The following is a 15,404-nucleotide window of genomic DNA, read 5'->3' as shown; positions in this document are numbered from 1 at the left end:
CCTTCTGTCTTCCTCCAAACTATTGTTAACACAGCAAAGAATGACATGAAATACTATATAGAATCACAGATCTTGAATAAATAACTTACACTGTAGAAGGTTGTCTGATGAGATCTGAGATCTGCTTAGATAGCTGGTGAGAACTTCGAACCATCATGCTGTGTAAGGTGGCAGGGTGCTGGGGAATGTTGATGCTGATAGCTCCTACTTTGAACACCGCGGCATTGTTAGTCTTCAACCCCCTCTGGGCACTGTAGAGGGCTTGGGACTTGGCAATACTACATTTCACTACAGTTCTATTAAAAGAGAAGGAGGATCATTAAAATATGGCCAAGTAAAGAGAAACTTTGAAAAAGTATATTGAGAGCAAGACAAATGTTTTTAAATCATTCAATGAAGTAAATTACAAGATTTTTCATGCATTTAAATCACACTAAAGAAATAATGTTTTCTAAAAATATGGACATACATTTTATACTGTTTGTACTGAATATTATTCTGTTTAATAAAGAGTTTACAGAAGAATGTATATATGTGCTTACATGGAAGAGAATACACTGACATATTACACATATACAACACACAAAATCCCATTTTGATTTTTTTCCCCATTCAGAACTCCGTTTTTCTTCAACATATTTTAGGCATCTGTACAACCACTAAGAAAATATAAACAGTGAAAATTAAAAGAAAAGAAACAAACACTCACTATACTTCTTAAAATCTAATCAGCCAAAGAAACTAACCTAACAATCATCCAATATATTAAAAGAAATCAATGAGAAGGAAGAAATTTAACTTGCATTTTCCATTTTTATTTTCAGTGAGTAGCAAAGAAATGATAGAAGTCCAATTCATAATGAGTAACTACTACTTAATTAAAAATTGGTAAGCTTTACTGGTACAGATATAAAATAGAAATACTGTCTTTCTTGATTTCTTGTTCTTTCTTTCCAATGCCTAGAACAGTGCTTTAAACATAGTAGACACTCACTGAATTTTGTGAAATGAATGAGCAGAAAGAAGTACAGCAGAAGAATGACTCAATACAACTGTGGAATTCCACAGATATCACGTGATAAATCATGTATGTAAAAGCCATGATGAAGCAGTCTTGACACAGTGGAAAGGTTCATGTCAATGAACTGCACCACTAAAGGCCCAGTAGTAAAAGGAAAGCTTTTAACATATATTTTATCTTTCAAATGAGCAAAGAATGCTTGACAACAGATTTAGCAAAACACACAAAATGCAAATTTCATATTAACTACATGTCAGTTCACACACATTTATCTCTACTTAGGCTACAGAGGATTCACCGAGAATTTATTTACAGTCTCAAGGACCTAAGGAATCATCCATTCATTACATTTAACTTCTATTAGAATAAACCTCGAGAAGCGTAACAGTGGTTCTATTAGAAGTTTTGATTATTTACAGATAGTGAAATCCAGGTATTATACAAAATTCAAAAATGATTACTAGAGAACTATATTTGCTTTCTTCTTCAAAGGAAACTATTTCTCAAAGACTATCACTGACTAGAAAAAGAAAAAAGTAATCTATGGAATTGTTCTAGCTAGCATGAATATAGATTCTAGGATGCTGACTAGTTACTGAATTTTGAATCTTAACTATTTTAATAAATAAAGCTACTATTTATCATCAATGAGATTCCATTTTAAATTCAATTTCATCATGAGCCAGAACACTCAGATGGTGCTAAAATGCAAAGGGCTTTCTAGTTGTGAACAGTATTCACCTACTGAATGAAACTAAGCATACATTTACAAAGAAGTCTTGTTATCATGACAGTCAAGAAATTCTACACCTATCTTACTATTTTACCTTTATAATCTATAGAAGTCTGCTTAAATATTACTTGTGATTATATAAGCACATACACAATCCTTGATTTTCAGTTATACACCAAATGTCAGAATAGAAAGCTATGGGGCTGACTGCTCTCCTACTGTAGATCCTACTGTGGTATTTCCAGTGGAAATTTTGATGTTAAGGACGTCGGGGGCTCTGTGTTGCCCAACTCCAGAGGGCACCATCACACTGTAGGCTATGTAAATGATGCCCATGACTACAGCGTGAGTAATGTTCCTTGGAGCTAGACAACAGGATAGTCCTACACTGATCAAACTGAGACAGACACTGTAGAGGATGTCTGATTAACTCTTGTCAAACTGTACATGTTAAAGATGTAAGGAGACCCAGAATGAGGAATTAAACAATTTAGAAGCTGCCAGTATGAATTATCTACTCATAATTTCAGATTTATCTATTCATAATTATATATTCATATATTATCTATTTTAATTCTTAAAAGAGCTGTCACTTAATCTAGATCAAAAAACATGTAGCATATATAAGACTTTTACACAGGAAAGAAGTGGTCAAAGTCTTTTTAAAGAGAAGACTATAAAAACTTGTAGCATGCCAGGCATGCCTCATATATGTAAAAAGTTCACGGCAAGTGACCAAGAAGCTTGGCTCAAGAATTCATTGGCAGTGGTGGGAGGGCAGATCCACTGTGAGCCTGTTATAACCACCACAGTGCCTAATCAGGCAAGGACTTTTCCGCATCTTCTTTTTCTTCCCGTGTCCAGGCCACAGGGCCTTTGAAGTAGGCCAGCCATCCTTGTAGTGCCGGTTGAGAGTTTGAGGATTTACTTTGGGGCCTCATTATCGCTACTCTATCTCTACCCCCACCCCACCTCCTTGATCTTGCAGGCCCAGACTTTAAAGGCAGGAAAAGGAGGTAAACTAATTTATGTACCCTGACCCATGCTGCCTGCCTCAGTTCAGTTTTGCCTGGAAATCTTTACAATGTGGACAGAGGGTGTTGGGATCACGTGTAATTCAGTTAACTATTAAAAATCATTGGAGCTTTCTTTCCCATTTGGCAATTGTACCTTACGTGTTAACTCTCTCAGCAGGAAGGCCTAAAAAAGGAGGGAGTGGTCCTATAAGTGATATTATGACAGGAACTACCTCTCACTTGCTTACTGTTCCATCTCTGAAACCTAACACAGTGTGCAGGCCATAATATGCAACCTAATAACCTAATTAGTTGAGTGGATAAAGATGTGATCTTCAGCCATTAAATAGCATCCTCTCTAAAATCATACAGTACTGATTTTTTTTTTTATTATACATCCAGAGAACTCAGTGATAAAAAAGAGAGAAACAATAAATCTTCTCCAGCTACTATAACTACTAAAGTGGAATTAGCTATTTTTTTATACCTGTTGTTATTAATGATGATATTAATATGGAAGAGTGGCTTCCAAAAACAATCAATTTTCTAATTTAATATTAGTGCATTTATTCTTTTTTAGTACTTCTAGTTGGCTGATGAAGTGACATAGATCACAGATAATCCCAACAAAGGGTTGCTGATTGATGATGTTTTGACTATGGCCTGTTATCAATACACAATGAAACAAATCTCACCAGGTATTGATAATCTTACCAGGCTGGAACAAAATATGCAGATTCATCTATTTATTCAGCATACTGAAATTTTATAGAAAAGGTCAAAAGAAAATATCCGTCCTAAGTAACATACTAAACTGTCATGGTGGTAAGACTCATGTGACAAGTATTTAAATATATCACTACCACAAAATATCAGATATACACAGGCCAAATAAAGCCCGTCAAAATACAAAAGGATACACAGTAAAAGCCATACATAAAAGCTGACAATAGAGCAGTGAACTCTCTCCATCTTAAAGACAGAATTATTATTTCATGTATTAGTGTTTTAATAATTAGTTTTGAAAATTTGTGAAAACTCATTTGCAAAGTTAAAAATTTTAGCTTCTATTATCACATCAAACGTTAACAAGGGTTTGTAATAGGTCTTAAAAAAGCACAAAGCAACACACAACTACAGTGTTACAATCTTTCAACAATAAAACAATGTATGAATTACCAAAAAGGTAGTCCTTACCTGTGTATTTTCCTTGAAAATCAGTAAACTTTAATCTATAAAAGGATCTATATTAAAGCTACAAAATAATAACTACATACTTTCACAGCCATGCAGATAATCTAAATATTTTATCTTTAAAACTATTCAATACTATGTTAATCACAAAGTCCATGAAAAAGAATAATAATGACATACAGAAACTCTTGTTTGGCTGTGCTTGTAGGAGATGTAGGAAAATCCTCCAGTCTACAGATGAAGATTCAAGAGAAAGCAGGAAAACAAAAAGGAAGCAAATAAACATTCATGCATAAATTAGTGACAATATGAGCAATCATTTGGAAAGCTTTTATTTCCCATTTTTAAAATTTTCAAGAAACTTTTCAACTATTTTTTAAAAATTCCATTTCCTTTTCACTGAAACTGGAAGTGAAAAGCCAAAGAATAAATCCAGAAAGTCTTAACTACTAGAGTTTGGCAGTAATTAATAACTTTTATTTTTTTAATGAAAAAGTTAAGGGATCTTGGCTTGAGATTTTTTTAAAGGCAAGAATTATCAACTAATACTTTTTAAAAAAAATCAATTTTATAAATATGTTTGGTTCAAGAGGATAGACTAAATAAAACCCACGAGACATCTAAAGAAATTTGTTGTACTTTTTTTTTTTTTTTTGCGGTACGCGGGCCTCTCACTGTTGTGGCCTCTCCCGCTGCGGAGCACAGGCTCCGGACGCGCAGGCTCAGCGGCCATGGCTCACGGGCCCAGCCGCTCCGCGGCATGTGGGATCTTCCCGGACCGGGGCACGAACCCATGTCCCCTGCATCGGCAGGCGGACTCTCAACCACTGTGCCACCAGGGAAGCCCTGTTGTACTTTTGAATAGGTCCAAGTGACCATGATACTTTAAATTTAGACTCAACAAAGGAATCATGAAACCCAAGGTCTGTGGTGACTTCGTGCAGTAGCATCATAGTGAGGTAGAAGGTGACGAGGTTCAGGTATCTTTTCTTACTGACTGTATGACTTTAAGCATTTTAGGAAAACACTTTGATATTTCTGAATCTCGATTTATTGTTCTGTAAAGTGGGGATAAAACACCCCAGTTAACAGGACTGTGGTGAGGATTAAATAAAATAATGTATAGGAGGCTCCTGGTCCATGATAGATAACTCCTTTAGACTGTAATTATTATATAATAATACCCCTCTCCTCCCATACTGAATGATCAGAAAAGATCTTGTCTCACAACTACTGGAATTTCCTGGTCTTTAGAAAGACTGCTTAGGAAATGTGATCTGGACCATTTAGGCAGCTATAATGAAATATACTCTTTGGTTCTAGATATACAGGTCCAAACTGCCTCAGCAAGACTTAGACATCCATTTCATCCATCCATTTTATGTTCCCCAAGACAGTCATCACATTACCCATGTTTGAAATGTTATGAATAGACCTGTAATGAGTCAAATTACAACTAATATTTAATATTTATAGCATTGAACCAAATCCTCTATTTAGTCAGTATTTAGCATGATAGATGCTTTAAGGGACAATAGTAAGACATTAACTAGTTATAATATTAAGAATGAGCAAATCCTCAAAATCTGATCTAAATTATCAAAATACATTTTGTAGTTATAGCATAAAAGTGCTCCACTGAAAGGAAGTTAGGAATGAAGTTTTATACTCCCAAGTGTATGAGCAAAGTCAACGGTTAAATGTATTGACAACCAAACAGTGATCTAAGTATCATGTATAAAGGTAATCATTATCAGAACAATTTTGGACAGATCCACAAATAGAACATATAAAGAAAAGGTGAGAGCAAAGAGTCAAAAGAAAAGCAATATGGAATGGTATACTCACTACAGAAAGCTTACCTATACTATTAGAAGGGTCTCATAGGCTTTATCGTTAAATTCTTTAAATGAAAAAATGGCAAGATAAAGTTTGGAAACCCAGCATGAATATGGGTAATGATTAGTTAGGATAAAATCAAGAGACAGTCTATATTCTCTGACTATAATTTTGTTTTAAATACTTAACTATTTGAATTATGTGAGCTTTTGCATCTCATATGTTTAACTGAAATTTGCACTGTAATCATTTTTCCTGTCACACAATCTTAACATGTCCCGGGAGTCAGTGTTTTAGGGTGGAGGGGTGGCAGTAGGCCAATTTTAGAAAAGAAATAAATAAGTTTTCTGAGAATATTTCATTTGTGATGTTCTTAGTGACAGAATCACAGTGTCTGGCAACATTAAGTAATATAAATCTCAAAACTTAGTAGGTACGGGATTCATCCAATGAATTTTAAGTTTCCTGTAAAACTATAACAAACAAGTTTAAGAGAATAGTAAAAAAAAAAACACACTTACTGTATATTTGGTGTAATCCCTTCAAGCAGCACAATATTGACCCCACCAATATGAGCAGTGGCACATGTCTCAGTCATCTTTTGATGTAGAACATCTTAAAGTGTGAAAAAAAAAAGTGTATGAATTCTGGAAATAGAGTGGCACTTCATATTAAAATGTCATTTTATTCATAATACGTTCAATGACAAAAGATAACTTTAAAGGTACAATGAAATTTAAACTAGTTCCAAACGACTTTTTAAAAAATTTCCTTGAAGATTTTTATTTCTATGCATTCACATATACATATGTATTATACGTCAAAACTGGAATGATGCTGAATATGTAGTTTAACATGCTATTCATGCACTAAAGAGCCTAATGACATTAAACAGCCTAAGGACATTTTAAATCTCAGAAGTAAAACTTGGCACAGAATACTTACAAGAATTTTAAAAACGTTAAGAATAAGAAAAAGATACTATATACACGAGCACTCTTGATCCGTATAAACGGGAAGTTCCATTCTCTGAAGAAAAATTGCCAAGTAGGAATTTGTGAGACATGGCACTGGCTTTCTTCAGAAAAAACGCGCCCCAGGGTTAGAATGTCACCTGCCTTTCATTTTTTCCTTCAGTGTGAAACTGCCGTGGATCCTCTTCAGCTCTGACTCCATGGTTAGCCCACCGATGTCGGCCTCCAGGTGCGTGCGGCTCACCATGCCAACCCCAAATACTATTAGAGTGACGTGCTGAGGCTCAGCAGTTGCCACGCTGCGCTTCCTCTGCGTCCTAGTCAAACTGTTCCTGTCTTGTTCATTCTCAAACACAACTTTACACGTTGGCTCTGTAGGGCTCCGGACTCCTTTAAGTGAACAGAAATACATAGGTTTAGGCGTGAAAACTGCAAAATGGAAGGACATCAACTGCCCTTTCTTTCCTGCACATTCCAAACTGGCTCTCTTTGTTCTCTTCCCCACCAAAATGATTTCTTAAATTTTTCAACATTTTCCCATGGTCATATTTGAAAATAAATAGCACAGTCAGGTGTTTGAAAGCAGGTCTGTGTGAATTCTTTAGGAGCACACTGTGTAAGGGTTAGGAAGGATGGGAAAAAGGGGTAGCAGAATATCTAATCGCCATCACTATTTTCTCTCCTTGGGTGACTGCCAATTTCTTTGCATTTCAATTATCCAATTATAACATTAAGAAAACATGATGAATAAACTTGTCTTTTTTAGTATTATTGATATTCTAAACAGAAAATTTTTTAAATATGAAAATAGCCATTACCTGCTGGTCCAAATGTTTCTGAAGATTTTTCCAGTATTCCTGTTGGATCAGAGATAAGTGAATAGAAGTTAAGCAATTTATACATATTCTGCCAGCACTCAGCTGAAGGCTCACTTTGTTCTGACACTGTAATTGAGTCAGAGTCATCCATATGGATAGTCATATGATCCACCACGTCTTTTGAACCTTTCCTAGACACTTTTGAAGTTCTTCTTTCAGATCTTCCTAATGAATTTTTGTTTCGAGACTCCTTTTTGTTGTTCTCATTGTTGGTCCGTTTGTTCTTTGCATTATTTACTCTATTGCCACCATTAAGACTTCCTCTAGAACTGCGGCTGAAGTCAGATGAGCGAAAATCCCGATGTTTCCTGGTTTTGAAGGTAGGCGTTGGAGAAGCTGATCCAGCTGTATATCTGCTAAGTTTAATGTCAGTCTGAGTCGCTTTGATGTCATCTATCATCGTACTAAATTGATGAATAAGACGAACTAAAGCCATATCTACATGCTGGCTTATTGACTGACAGGAAATAGTAAAGTTGCAGTGAAAGGTATTGTAATAACGCTTGTTGAGATCATGAAAAGAAAGAGCACTGGTAGAGTTCTGAGGGGTGCACACAGACTTTTCCATTACAACAGCGCTGATGCTAAAGGTTTCCAACATCAATGCTGGTTTGAACTCAAGTGGAGGAAGATTCACATGGCCTTGCCTAAAAATGTGGGAAAAAATGAAAAAAGAAAATGACAAGGTTTTATTTCTTTTTTCCCAGAACCACACAATCTTTATTAACTTGCTAGCAAAATAATCTCCAAGGTGAAGAATAAGCCATTTAACTAATTTTAAGTAAGAGGTCAAGTAGAATAAGTTTTTCCAACTTTTTCATAAGTTGGAAACTGGGCCTTAAGTCTTCCTTCTTGATCTTACTCTATGACTAGTCAAAATCAGACTTAATGCTTTCAGTGAAATGATAAAATAATTTTTCTTGCCATCTGATGGCACACCCCAATGGTCTTAGAATTTAAAGTCAATAGTAGGTCAACTAGAACATCTTCCTTAACCATCGTCTACTCTTCTGTTAAATATATGGTTTATATATTTAATTTCATCACATTTTATATATTTTGATTTGCTATTTGAAATGAAACCCTGCTGGCATATTTTGCCAAGTTGAAAGTGCTAAGAAAAGCAACTGAAACAAAAATGAGAAATGCACACAGACTTAAAACCTCTATAAAAGTTATTTTGGCAAATCCTCTGCATATCTAAAAATTTTCAGGTAGAAATATTATAGACAATTTTAATATTAAAAAGTCAAAATATCTCAGATTTTCATAAATCAACTACTAATAACAATAAACCTCAAGCACCAAAATTTTAAAAAGATATTTTCCCCTCTGCTTCCATGTAAAATATGAATGTGTAGTCACATAGGTTAAATTAAACATAGGATTCTTTTCTATTGGGAGAAAAAACCCCTCCAAGGTTCTTTGATATTTTCAATTTGACTTAAAGAATTTATAATTAGAGACTAATAATTCCTTAATGAATACTAGTATTTCTTATTTAATAAGAAAAATTCCACTCTGTGGTATAATTCAAGAAAATGTACAAGCTTAGAGTAAGCCTATAATCGATGCTAAGTGTGCAATCAGAGAAGGAAAAATCAGATTTTGAGAATTAGAAAATATAGAAGAGAGACTCAAAAGAGATTAAAATAATCCAAAACTACAAAAACAAGAACTGAAAACATGTAAGCGAGGCAAAAAAGTCTTAAACAGAGGAGATTCAAGTAAAAGGGGGAAGAAATCTCGCTACATAATGAAGCAGTCATTTAAGGCAAAAGCAGCCACATGGGTAAAGTTAAAATTAAATATTTATTAAGCCCCTAACATGTTCAACTATCTTGACTGGAGACAGCAAAGATATAAGGAAACCAATATTTATGAGGACATACTACATGCCAGGACTTATGCTAAATGATTTAATAACTGTTCTGGCTTTATGGTCTAGGAAAGTTATACATGTTTATATAAGAAACTATAACCCAACAGTAAGGTACAATAATTAGTAGAATGAACAATGTGCTACAAAAAAAGCCCAGACAAGACTAAAATTAATGACCAGGAAAAGTGTACTGTGACAAAAGTTTCCTAATAAATAAGATCTAAGGTGGAGTTACAGGAGATCTGAGAAATAAAAGCTAACCATGGTCTAGTAATAAGAATGTAGAGCACTCAGAGGTGGTGTGATAGTAGAAAAATTAAAAGGAATGTTAGGTTCAGCTAGACTAAAGACAGTAAGTTCAAAGTCACTCAAAGAATTTGGGAACATAAGAAGGGAAGTGTGGTCAGATGAAGGCCTGGTCTGTAGCAGTATTATATGGCATTTAGCAGGCCAATAAGTAGGCTGTAAATATAATCTAATATCTATAATCATATTATATATAATATAATTATGCATAACCTAATTATATCTGATGATACATATACTATATGTGTGTATACATCCACTTTTATATATACACATATATTTTTACATATTAATATATATTTATATGTATGTATATATTTACATGAAAGTAGGCTACTGCAAATAGAAATACAAATTTAACTCAGGACTTTAAACTCTAATCCAGGAGTGTAAGCAGATATTAATGTTTTGGTGTCTGGATTTGATGATTCCAATGTGAATGGATGCAATTACCATGGTTTATAGTTAAATAACACCAGACCCCAACAGCATGGTTCAAATTTTAACTAAAATTTACTGCATAAAGTATAAACTTGCTGCTAGCTCTTCAGTCCACAAATCACTACATAAATAATAGACATACATCATGATCACTGACCAACCACATTACGTCTGTCAAAGTCTGTCAGTGATTGGTCAGTGCACATTTGTTTTTCATTTCATGCACAAACAGTAAAGTATGTAGTTATATTGCCTCCTTGTGATAAACCCACATGACATTTTACAAAAATGGTTAAGTAAGAGGGAACTGGACAGCAAAGATGAAAATGAAGCAAAATAAGATTGTAGTGATGAAATTCAATAAAAAGTAAATGGAAAGTTGCAGGGTTTAAAATCAACATACAAAAATCTGTTGTTTCTATATGCTTACAATGAGCTAGTGGAAAGAGAAATTAAGAAAACAATCCCATTTACAATCAAAACCAAAATAATAAAATACCTAGGGATACATTTAACCAAGGAGGTAAAAGACCTGTATACCAAAAACCATAAGACATTGTTGAAAGAAACTGAAGACACAAATAAATAGCAAGATATTCTGTGCTCATGGACTAGAAGAATTAACATTGTTAAAATGCCCATATCACCTAAAGCAATCCACAGATTCAACGCAATCCTTATCAAAATCACAAGGACAGTTTTCACAGAAAGAGAACAAAAAATGTATATGGAACCACAAAAGACCCTGAATAGCTAAAGCAATCCTGAGAAAAAAAAAAACAAAGCTGGAGGTATCATGCTCCCTGATTCTGAACTATATTACGAAGTTAAATTAATCAAAACAGCCTGGTATTGGCAGAAAAACATACACAGATCAATGAAACAGAATTGAAAGCCCAGAAATAAACCCACACATATAAGCACAATTAACTTATGACAAAGGAGCAAAAAACAAACAATGAAGAAGGATAGTCTCTTCAATAAATGGTGTTGGAAAAACTGGGCAGTCATATGTAAAAAAAAAAAGAAAGAAAGAAACTAGACCACTGTCTCACACCATACACAAAAATCAACTCAAAATGGCTTAAAGATTTGAATGTAAGACCTGAAATCAGAAAACTCCTGAAAGAAAGCTTAAGCACTATGCTTTCTGATATTGGTCTTTGCAAGATTTTTCTGATATGCCTCCTCAGGCAAGGGAACAAAAGTAAAAATAAACAAATGGAACTACATCTAAATGAAAAGCTTCTGCACAGGAAAGGAAGCCATCAACAAAAGGAAAAGACAACCTATTGAATGGGAGAAGATACTTGCAAATGATATACCTGATAAGGGGTTAATATCCAAAAAATACATAAAGAGCTCATACAACTCAATTTAAAAAATGATTAAAAATGGGCAGAGTATCTAAATAGATATTTTTCCAAAGAAGACATATAGATGGCCAACAGGTGTATGAAAAGATTTTCAACATCACTAATTATTAGAGAAACACAAATCAAAACCATGATGAGATATCACCTCATGTCTGTTAGAATAGCTATCATCAAAAAGTAAGAAATAACAAGTGTGGGCAAGGATGTGGAGAAAGGGAATCTTCATACACTGTTGGTGGGAATATAAACTGGTGTACCACTATTGAATACAGTATAGAAATTCCTCCAAAAATTAAGATTAGAACTACCTTATGATCCAGCTTTCCTACTTCTGGGTATTTATCCAAATAACACAAAAACACTAATTCTAAAAGATATATTCACCCCTATATTCATCATGGCATTATTTACAATAGCCAAGATATGAAAACAACCTAAGTGCCCATCAGTGGATGAATGGACACAGAATACTACTCAGCATAAAAAAATATGAAATATTGCTGTCTGCAGCAACATGGATGGAACTTGAGGGCATTATGCTAAGTGAAATAAGTCAAACAGAGACATACCGTATGATTTCACTTACATGTGGAATACAAAAAACAAATAATAAAATAAATAAACCAAACCAAACAAAAACAAACACCCAGATACAGAGAACAGAGTAGTGGTTACCAGAGGGGAAGGGGCTCAGGTAAGGGAGGGGAGAGCAAAATGGGTAAAGGAGATCAAACGCATGGTAACAAAAGGAAACCAAACGTTTGGCAGCGAGCATGCTGTAGTGTATACAGAAGTATAAATGTAATGTTGTACACGTGAAACTTATATAATGTTATAAATCAATGTTACCTCAATAAAAAATAAAGTTTAAAAAAGTAAATGGAGTTATAGAAGAAAACAACTGAGTATGAAAACGTTGACACTTCCACTGCTCTAGAAACTCTAGATATGCAGCTAGAGGACCTCAGAGAAGGCAAACTTACTAGCATAAAGAGGAAGTGGTCATGGCAAAAAGGATGAAGGTATCCCAGAGAAAGTGATGTTGGCAAAAACCTTTCTAGTAAAAAGAACTAGTGAAGATATTTCATGACACTGAAAGTGCAAAGGTAAAATGTTGAAAACTGCTGAGAATGGCGTATGACATTTGCTAAGGCACAGAAAAGATGCTCATTCTGTGTTGTAAGTTACATGATGATAAGAAGGTAAGGACTATACAAACTACCCTTTGACGAGTTTTTAAGAAAGAAATAAAACACCTTAATTCTCAATGTTTCTAAGGTTTTAAATTGTATGTACAAAATATTAGTTTTACTATATTTTTCATTTTCCTATACATTTATAATAAACAGTAAGAGACTTTTTAATATTTTGATAAACATTTTTCCAGGGCACAAAACAAAGGTAATTTTCCCCATTAATCTTTATAATCATTTAGGTCACTTCTGCAGTGTTTCAGCTTTCATGGTCATTGTTAATGGTACCACACTATTGTGAAAAGCAAGTCCATACTCTCAGCATGACTTCTACTCTGTTCCTAATAGAAAATACTACCTGCTACAAGTCAACTCAGAAAGGAGGTTAGGAGGAAGTTCTAAGAATAATATATAAAATTACAATCCATAAGATCATAAAAATTAAACTACTGCAACAGTAAATAAAGTGTATTTATCAACATAAGTGCTTTGGCTGACCCTCATACATGTACTAACATCTTACAAAAATATGCCTAAAAATAGGCCTCATAACGTACTGATAAAATCAACAGGTTTTTAAGGAAATGTGGCTACTGTTTCTGTTAAATGGAAGTTATCTTCTCATTAGGCTATTAAAATTACTACCGCATCAGCACTTGAAGAAAGCAAAGTTAAAAAAACAGGTATTATAACTTTTGTACAAAATTTTACATAAAAACAATCATAATGTAAGACACCTTCTTGCTCTTTTGCCTTTTCTCTCTTTGGCTGTGTCTGAATCCACGATATCTGCTCTAAGGCAGTCCAAAGTTCCTGAAAATGAGAGGTGTTCTCCAAAGTACATTCGGTAGCAGAGAGGCATTGCATCCTGTGACTGGATCCCTGTATGACTCAGAAGAGGTTTGAAAACAACCTAAAAGACATAACACATTTATATTACCTCAACTTAACAATTCATCATTTACTGTGGCTTTTTTCTTACACTCTACCTCAGTACATATTATTAACTGTAGCGTGATGGGGGAAAAAAAGGCCTTGTATAATAAATATAGCTCTAATTTTACTTAAAACTTAACAGTATTTTTGAGCACCTACTATGTGCCACTCATCTTCAAATTAATCATAAGGACAAAGATGCCTTGATCCTACTTAAGTGAAAGTACAAGGTAAATAAAATTGTGAATTAGTTTAAATCATTCTACTTCTTACTTTTAAAAAAGGCTTGAATATCTACTGTTTCCATAACAATATGCTATAAAAGGTTCACAAAAGAGTATCAGTTTCCTGTGTTAATATAAAAACATTTCATATGTTATATTTTTAATATCTGGTCTATTTTTAAGTGGTATCACTTGGTTGCAAAATAACATTTTCTGACAAAGAACTTCCTTTACGTTTTAAGTATCATATATGCTATGGAAATATTAATACATCACTCTGGTTAAATCTCTAGTTAACTGAACTTCATAGTTACTAAGAGGTAACCCAAATAGAAGCAACTATATGTGTGCAATAGTAGATCACTATAATCTTTCTGACTACTCCTTCTCTGCTGCATGGTTCCTTTTCCTCCTTCCACATCCTAAATATAGATGCTATCTATCCGGAGCTTTCCTTGACCCCCTACTAACTCTTTCACCACACATTCTCACTTAGTGATCTTTTCCTGAAGCTTAAAAAATCTATCAAAATGGAGAAATGACATTTATGCAATGAAACTCAAGTCTGCACTTTCACTTGTCTCTACATCATCTCATTTGTTTGTGCTTGGGAAAACAAGCTACCCTCATGAAAGCATGGAGGCCTAGAATGAGAGAATTCAAACAATTCACCCCTCACTGGAAACTTAGGAAGTATTTTTCTCTCCCTTATATATCTGCTTGGCATACGCTTTCTTGGGTTTACTCTTTCTTAGATTTGCTCTTTCATCCTAATGGAAACGCTCTTCCCTCTTTAAGGTTCAAACCATCCTCCACCTTTCCTAATCTTTGTTATCTACTTATGCCCCTTAGTTAATCCTGCAAACCCACCCGGTATTTTGGTTCTTTTCTTTTCCATCCCAGTTTATCATTCTGAATGGCTTCTTTGGCCATGCAGATAACTCAACCAATGCTTTAGTTCCAAAGTTATGTGATTTCCTTTCCCCCCTCCATAATCTTGCCTTAAACTCCTTTTCATCAACTTCCAAGACTGTATATTACATTTCATCACCTCATTTTTCTTGCTACATCTGCTTTGGATCAATCCTCTTCTATTCCTATAGCTGGGCTACTAAGGACACAAGAGGTTCTAAATAACTAGACCCTCAGCACTATTAGGCAATCCTTCTGGGGGTCTGGTGGGCTCTCTTTCACATTCACTCCAACCTTTCCATATATCTAAATCACCTTACACAGTTTTTTATTGTATTACTTAATATTAATGTCTCTGGTAGATTTTAGAGTCTTACACGTAAAATAGTATAGTTGTCTCTAAAAATGTGTATTGGATGCTAATAAATACAATGAATGTATATACAGGCCAAAATAGACATAAAAAATATTTCTTTTCT

At 34.3% G+C, this 15,404-nt stretch overlaps 1 protein-coding gene across 6 annotated transcripts in view; it reads right to left on the bottom strand.

Annotated features, from left to right (window-relative positions):
• The window catches only part of KIAA1109 (KIAA1109 ortholog), a 208,138-nt gene that overhangs the window by 67,163 nt on the left and 125,571 nt on the right, over window positions 1–15,404 (bottom strand). For all 6 annotated transcript variants that reach the window (XM_029234854.1, XM_029234856.1, XM_029234857.1 and 3 more), the window contains 5 exons: window positions 13,591–13,766; window positions 7,596–8,302; window positions 6,922–7,167; window positions 6,325–6,418; window positions 90–296 (listed from right to left, as the gene is read on the bottom strand). In XM_029234854.1, coding sequence (XP_029090687.1) covers window positions 90–296; window positions 6,325–6,418; window positions 6,922–7,167; window positions 7,596–8,302; window positions 13,591–13,766 — 1,430 coding nt within the window. The remainder of the gene's footprint in view (window positions 1–89; window positions 297–6,324; window positions 6,419–6,921; window positions 7,168–7,595; window positions 8,303–13,590; window positions 13,767–15,404) is intronic.

The sequence above is a fragment of the Monodon monoceros genome, unplaced genomic scaffold (genome assembly GCF_005190385.1).
Source record: "Monodon monoceros isolate NGI ecotype Baffin Bay Population unplaced genomic scaffold, NGI_Narwhal_1 Super_Scaffold_20, whole genome shotgun sequence".
Taxonomy (NCBI): domain Eukaryota; kingdom Metazoa; phylum Chordata; class Mammalia; order Artiodactyla; family Monodontidae; genus Monodon; species Monodon monoceros.
This window is presented reverse-complemented; position numbering and strand designations above follow the sequence as displayed.